Source organism: Ruditapes philippinarum, unplaced genomic scaffold (genome assembly GCF_026571515.1).
Source record: "Ruditapes philippinarum isolate M1 unplaced genomic scaffold, ASM2657151v2 ctg246_1_1_1_1, whole genome shotgun sequence".
Taxonomy (NCBI): Eukaryota; Metazoa; Mollusca; class Bivalvia; order Venerida; family Veneridae; genus Ruditapes; species Ruditapes philippinarum.
Genome location: NW_026856135.1, coordinates 186,861 through 194,970, shown reverse-complemented (window position 1 = coordinate 194,970; position 8,110 = coordinate 186,861). Strand labels below are relative to the sequence as shown.

The 8,110-nt window shown below is 30.5% G+C and overlaps 1 protein-coding gene across 1 annotated transcript; it reads right to left on the bottom strand.

Annotated features, from left to right (window-relative positions):
* Positions 1-4,271: 4,271 nt before the first annotated feature.
* Positions 4,272-6,192, bottom strand: LOC132745517 (UDP-galactopyranose mutase-like). The gene has a single exon (XM_060734468.1). It carries the CDS (start codon positions 6,065-6,067, stop codon positions 4,826-4,828), a length of 1,242 nt encoding a protein of 413 aa, XP_060590451.1. The 5' UTR covers positions 6,068-6,192; the 3' UTR covers positions 4,272-4,825.
* Between the last annotated feature and the right edge of the window lie 1,918 nt (positions 6,193-8,110).

Sequence of the window (8,110 nt, the reverse complement as noted above, 5' to 3'; positions counted from 1 at the left end):
TAAAAACACTGGTTTTTTTTGTTTGAATATGTGTCATGACAACCTACGTAACATTGATTCTCCTTTAAGATAGGTTTTTTAAAATGGAAAAGTAAATGTTACATGTTGTATATATTTTGATAATTATTACTGACATTGCAATGTGATTAACATTTAAATATAGACTATATAAAATCATTTCTTTCAGCTGCAAACACAGTACATTTTTAATAGAAAAGACAATGAAACTCCCATTTTTTGTAGTAAACAAACAATATTCAAGTACTTGTTTTGATGTACTTCATGATTTTAGCAATACATCAGGTTTGAACAACATATACATGTATAGTCATGATGCTTAAAAAGGGACTTCCAATTACAGAAATGATTGATCACATTTGAAAATACTTATTTCACGGAATGTTTGATCTGGCTAACAAAGTACTTAAGTCATCCTTTGCTGTAAATTAAATGTGTAGTAATGTGTCACAAAGGTAAACTAATGTAACAAAGAAGTAATAAGACTTCGATAAAAAAAATACTCATTCACTATGATTATAGGCGTTGAAAACAGAGCAAAGAAGTAAACGATTGTAAATCTAAATCTAAAATCTAAGTTAAATTCTTTAAGTTTTAATATCTAAAACTAAAAATTGGTGTTCTTTTCTAGTATCCAAAACGTTACTCATTGGCTAATTACCTGACTATATTTTGTACTTGATGCTTTTTTTAAAAGTAGATCAAGTTAACTTGAAGTCAGTATTTCGTAAGAAAGTAAAAAAAAATGCTTCTTTGTGTGCATTTCGCTACTTTAACCACAAAATGTTTCACATTTATTGCCAACTTTTCAGGTCACAAGCATCAAAAATATCTAGAGCCATAACATCAAAATTGTTAACAAAATGATCGAAAGTTTGTTTTATTTTCTGAGGCAAAATTGGTTTGTGAAGCAAACAGCAAAATTTATTACTTTTTTAAGGAAAATTTTACGGTCAACTAAAGTATAACAATTTTCTAATTGATTGCATAAAATTATGATGTTTGTTAAAAAGACAGAAAATGTAAAAAAGAAAATGTCTGCACAGTAATTACGGTGATAGGGTGAGATGCGCAGCTCATCATTTATTTAAAGGATAGATGTAGTTTATTTGAAAATATACTGATCACATTAATGCCAATGCTTTAATATTTCTTTTTTGTTATTGAAAGTTGCTTCACATTGTTACTTGCTTGTGGTTTCAACAAAACAAAAACTTTTAACAAACTTTTAAAATTATATTTTGGTTCTTTAAATGTGTGTAAATACATGTATACAACACTGTTTAGTAGTTCACATTTATAAAATAATATATGTGTTATGTTATAGACTTATATGTTGCATACAATTATAAAATGCTTTGAAATTCAGATCATGACAATAACATTTATACTATCAATCAAATAAAATAACCCTAGGAATATAGCATTTCATCATTTTCTACACATTAACAGCCTTCATCATTTCTAACAAGTGATGAGGTTTCATTGCATATACTCTGTGAGCCATTTTGAAAATGTTGATCTTTAAAACTTAAACACACTGACTCATGATTTCTGTAAAGTGAATCTTTGTTATTACATGTATAAATATCACTTTAAAGATTCAGTTTAATTTTCCATTATTATACTCAAACATCAGTATGAAGTAATCCACATGGACCACAATAGTATTATTGAATCACAAAAAAAGAATATTATTGAAAGATATCAGTTTTTAGAATTGATAAAAAAATCTGGAAACAAAGTGATCCCACGGAAGCATTAATCGCAACAAAATTACAAGGGAATTGCAGACTCGGTTTGATTGAGTCTGTACATGAGGGATAATGAATACGTGCAACATCCCTCACGCCCCCTAGCACCGGCTTGAGCGGTACTCAATTCTTAACACTTAATAGTGCTGGCATCAATGATGCAGAAGGACCAGAAAAACAAAACAACACTGAAGTGAAGTACGGAGCAACTTTTAATAAATTAAACTTATTTACAGAAACCTTCCTCAGTGGGCTGTATTTGTAGGTCAGTTATGGTAAATGCAGCAGCATTTCCATTGTCTTGTGTTGCTAAAGTCGGGATTTGTTTATTGAAAATCATGTTTTTAGAACAATCAGTATTCAATTTCAATGTTTATCATAATTAATAGCTATCTCAATTGAATATAAATTAACTATATTCTGTAAGTTTTTTTAGAAAGAAATGCAATTTCCTAATAAATTATTTCTTTTGGCTTATACTGTATAATTGTAACTGGAATAATTATGTATATAATAAATTTTTCTAGGGATGGCAACGAATACCAAAATCAATACTCGAGTACTCCGATCGAGTACTCGGTTACTCGGATGATTTCCAGTGATCATCACACAATATCAACACCGTCTGCATGCTACTTTCGTTTTCTATTTTAATTCATAGAATTCGTAACTATAGATAGGACTGCAAGAAATATATATTTAAATATAAACATAAGAATACAAATTTTCTCCCTTAATTAAATACAGGATGAACTTGAAGCGCAAATACGCTTCAACGGATAGAAAATTCCGTATTATGTTAGTGGCAAATACGGTACCATATATGGAAGTGCCGGACTATTTTTGACGTTGGTTCCGATCTTAGCTATGTATAAACGTAGCATTTGGAAACGGAAACCAAAATTATAAAAGGCGTGGCTGGTTTTACAAACATTATGTATTCATCCGTCGGTCAAAAATTTATTTCTTGACAGGTACATTTCATTTTCTGAAATTTCTTATAGAAGTGTAGTATTATGAAAATCATTTATAATTCAAACGAAGAGGTATACAGTATAATAAAAAGAAAATTATGTTGTAGTAGCTTTCTGAGCCTATGCATTTTTCTACTCGCAATGCTGGAAAATTGATATTTCGCTCGACCTTAGGTCTCGCGAGATATCAATTTTTCCACCGCTGCTCGTAGCAAAATACAAACCTACAACATAATATTTATATATTATAATAATTATATATTTACGTTTTTATAATTAACAAGTTTCGGCTACAAACTGTCTAATATTTAAAGGTGATTAAATACCATAAGAGGCCGAATGACGTAAACGACACAGGACTGTGTTCAATCTCAAACGCGTGTCAAACTGCTGATCGCCTCGTTAAATTTCACACCTCTGCAAGGATGTTTTGATTGCATTTAACAAGTATTTGTACAGATACGTGTACATTTCCGAATTTCTGAACTAATCGCAAAAAAGTAGAAATCAAATATTTTTTTCCGAGTAATCGAATATCAATTTTGTTAACCGATATTCGGACGTTCGATCGAGTACTCGGTTAATCGGTTACTCGTTGCCATCCCTAAATTTTTCACATTAATCGTAAAATAGTTTAAAAAAATACAAACAGAACCCCTTAATCAAAGAAAAAAAACTCACTTAGATCTTTTTGATTGGTAGTTGCCATGGCGCGTATAAAAATCAATTTAAAAGTCATATCAACAATACTTCCGCAAGTTAATCAATCTTTCCTAGACAACTGTCCAAGGTATACCATGTAATGCAGCTGATATCCGTAAGAACCAACCATTCAAGACTGGGTATGAGTTCGAGCTCCTCCTTCGGTTTCGCCAGCACGATTGTTTAGTGCATGTTTTTTTTAATAAAAAGTATTTGTATTTTAACATGGTACGATCGCAGTGTATATGTATGATTATCTATGGAAAAATAATTCAGAAACACCTGATAAATGTAAGTGTACAACTTTATAGAAGGGTATATCATTCATTTAAATTAGAGACATCATTTGTCTTAATATAAACCTTTAAGGCCCCCATTCTTTGTAATCAACGGCTTGAGTTTTTATGATACTTAAATTTATTATTTCTTTTCGGTTTCAAAGGTAAAATTATATTAGATTTGGATGTTAATTCAGCACGAAAAGTAAAAATGATAAAATATTCCAAGAAAAATGCCTTGTGTATTAGTCTTTGCTCCACTGGAATTAATACAACTTTTATTACTTCCTTAGAGTTTTATTTCATTAATTGTTTACATGATAACATCGTTACTTTTCTCAATTTAAAGTGAACTGAAAAAAAAAACAAAAAAACATCCTAACAATTGTTTCTTATACCCATTGCAATGCACGTACAAAATAATAAAATTAGTAAAAACTTTTCAACATTTGACGATTTATAGATAGTTTATGAAGAGCGACAACTTAGGACGCAAATGCCAATACTTAAAAAACATTTTTTTTTTAAAAGAACGCGGACTACATCATTCTCGTGCAACATTTGTATTTTTTTGTCAAAAAATGTTCTTCAACTTAAAATATACTATTTTAGGCCCAAATGCTGAATTTTAAAAATGAAGATTTCGGAATTTGGCACAATTATGTTGACTAGTGCTATCTTCGTATGTTCATTATTATTGAATGTAAGATCGATATACGCAGCAAACGATGGCACTGTAAAATACAAATATACGCTGAGTATTCGATTACATATAGGACTGTTTGGTTTGATAATTTTTAACAGGTTAATTAAAAAAGAAGTAGTTTTAAGCATATTTACATTGTGATCACGTCGGGAAGTCCTAAATTAATCGACGATTCCCCCACACATACACACCAATACACATAACGTGAAAAATATTATACAAAATATCTGTATCTCTGTTTCCTTTTTTGGTCCATGTGTATTGAAATATTTCAAAATTATTTACAGCCATCATATTAAGATAGCTATTTTAATCAGTTCTTGCAATATAAATCATTCCAAGAACGAAGTATGGTTAGTTTTATTTCGTTTCGAGTACAAATCAATAGTAAATTCATCTTGTTCTATTGAAAAAGTAAAGTGCATTCTTTATCGCCTCGTCCATGTTGAAATATTTGTAGTTTGCCAACCTTCCAACAAAATACACATTGTGTTCCTTTCTAGCTAAGGCTTGGTACTTTTTGTAAAGAATTTTATTGTCATCGTTTGGGATAGGATAGTAAGGTTCACCATGATCTGATGATTTTTCAATGAGCAAAACAGTGTCATTTGACTTATACAATTGGTTTGGCAACCATTTGTATTCTATTATCCGTGTGTAATTTGTAATGATGCTCGGATGGGTAACCATGCTTGTTGGCTGATGATGGTCTATGTTCTTTATAACGACCCTTTTGAACATTAATGATCTATATTCAAGTGGTTTTAAACCAAAGTCACTGTAATATGCGTCAATAGGACCGGTGAAATACGTTTTCCCGCACTGTAAGAAATGTTTTACAGCAAAGAAATCTGTATTTAATTTTACCTTGATATTTTTAGAATGAAGCATTGTCTGAAAGATATATGTGTAACCATTTGCCGGTAATGCCTGATGAGCATCTGTAAAATATCGGTTTTCCCAATCATGTCGAACCGGAATACGTGCTAATACAGAAGGATCGAGCTCTGCTGGTGATTTATTCCACTGTTTAATAGTATATGGTTTAAAAATTAATTCGTATAATTTTCTCCCAACTCTCGATAAAGCCACTTCTTCAGAATTACTTGGCGCGTGATCAAAATGAACTTGTTCATTTTCTAACCAATTGTCCATTTGTTTTACTGTTGTGATGTTAAGGCCAAACAAGGAATTAACAGTGTCAATATTCACCGGTAAAGGCACGTGTTTACCTTGCACATATGATTGCACCTTAAATTCAAATGGAATCCATTTGCTAAATTGTTGAACATAAGACCATACATGTTCATAATTTGTATGAAAAATGTGAATGCCATATTTTGACACCCTTATACCTGTTTCATTATCAATGTAGTCATAACAGTTTCCTCCAATATGGTTGCGTTTTTCAATTACAAGTATTGTCTTATTTGATGTAGCTGCATATCTTTCGGCTATGACTGCACCAGAAAGACCTGCCCCAACAATGCAAATATCAAATTTTTCATTACGAATTTCTTTTTGCGACATATTTTTCCCACCGTAAAAAATAATCCAAAACACTAAAGAAAGTCCAAATATAAACCTGATTATATTTAATATAGAATTTAGGTGCCAAAACTTTGTCTGGCTCATTTTGTATCATAATATATCTTCACGCCTTTTAAAACATATTATATTTTCGTTTTTACTTGGTCTTTCTCGCTTTCTTACAAAATAACATGTACTCATTGATTTATGTACACGTAAAGAATATCCTAGCTGTTTCCGGAAAGGTGTATCTAAGTTTTGTTGATATGTTTAAACATAGCCAATATAATGTCGCTCAAACCCAATCATCATCCATTTAGACAAAAAAAGGACAACGAAAATGTTGATGCTAAGGGTTGGAAACGGCTTTTGACTTTAAATTCCAGGTCCCTAGTTCGATCTCAAGGCAAAATGACCTTGTAACTATGATTTGATAGTGAGTCATTTTTCTCTATTATTATCATTATTATGATGATTATGATTATAATTATAATGATTATGATTATTATTTTATTATTATTATTATTATTATTTTAATTACTATACTTATGATTATGACTATGATTATTATGATTATGATTATTATTATTATTATTATTATTATTTTAATTATCATCATTATTATAATAATCATTATCATTATCATTATTATTATTATTATTATTATTATTATCATCATCATTAAAAGTAAAATTATTATTAGTCCAACAGAATCAAATACTTTTGAAGGTCGAATAAGCTATCATGAAGCAACTTAAGTTTTACATAACATACAAATGTTAGGAAAATAACTTTTATATCAATTATAAATAACAAAATAACAAGCTTTTTAGTTTTAATCAGTTGAATAATTGGTTTGCTTATCTTATATTCACGTAAGTGCACATTGTGTCTCAGAAATCCAGTTTTTTTTAATTCTTTGGAAATGTCAAACATGTGTTTGATAATGTTTTGATAATGGATAATGATACCTTGGGCACGAGAAGAAATAATGAGATGTGTTTTCTGTTGCCAAATTCACATAAGGGCTTTCTATTATGTTTTTTGAAAACAATTGCTCTTTGAGAAAACTGCAATATTTTCTTAATATTGTGTGTAAAAGCTGGTATTTTTTCTCACCTACATAGTAATAAGAAGGCACACTTTGGACATCCTCATTTTGGCTAGCTTTTGAAAATTGAGATATATGTTAAATTTCTGTAATAAACAGGAAGATTGTTCAAGTCTCTAATTGATGTTGGCAAAAATGACTGAGAAAAAAAGTTGCGTGACAAAATAAATGTCTAATGTTTCCTGCATTTCGTAAATTATTATCTGAAAGTTATCCTACTGTATCGGGAACCAATGAAGATATGTATTGAGGAGAAAAATTATTGAACATTTAATAAAGAAGAATTTGTTTGTGTTTGAAGCGTCTTGATTTAAGGGGTTTGATTCAAGTATCTTCATACAGATTAGCGATGGAAACTAGTTTTTGTGGTACCGGTTATTATTCTGCAGGCTTCAAGTTGGATTCTTTCAAGTTAAAATTCATTTTGTTGGAATATATTGTTCCAACCAACATCTGAGTATTCCAGAAGGGGTTGAATGAAAGAGAGATTTACAATTTCAAGTGTCTTACGACCAAGAATAAATTTCAGAGATCCCATAAATTAAATTCTTTGCAATGTTTGTTTTTGTAATATTCTGTTTGTGGGAATATCAGTTTCATTAGAAAATGTAACTCCGTTCATAGTCAAAGGGGGATGAATGGGTTTGTTTACCTTACGAAAGAATACAACTGATTCTGTTTTACTTAGGTTGAATTCTTCAAACAAACCATTTGCCCATTCTATATTTTTTCAGATCAGAATTATCAGACTTGAGAGTCTCCGCAGCATGTGGATTATCGACAACGACAACATATTTCGTCTGCAAAGAATCTGACATATGAGTTTATGTCAAGAACAGTGTCATTTATATAGATTAGAAAAAGAAGACGGCCTAGAATGGACCCCTGAGGAACTCCGGCTGAAGTAAAATGATTTGAGAGGAACCGCCTGGAAGAATCACCTTTTGTTTTTAAGCACTGACATAGTCGCTAAACCAATTTAAAAGCGCACCATTTATTCCAGCAGACTGAATCTTGAAAATGACACATTTGTGCCA

Coding starts and splice junctions, on each gene's coding strand:
- LOC132745517 (XM_060734468.1), bottom strand. CDS start 6,067: ATGAGCCAGACAAAGTTTTGGCACCTAAATTCTATATTAAATATAATC.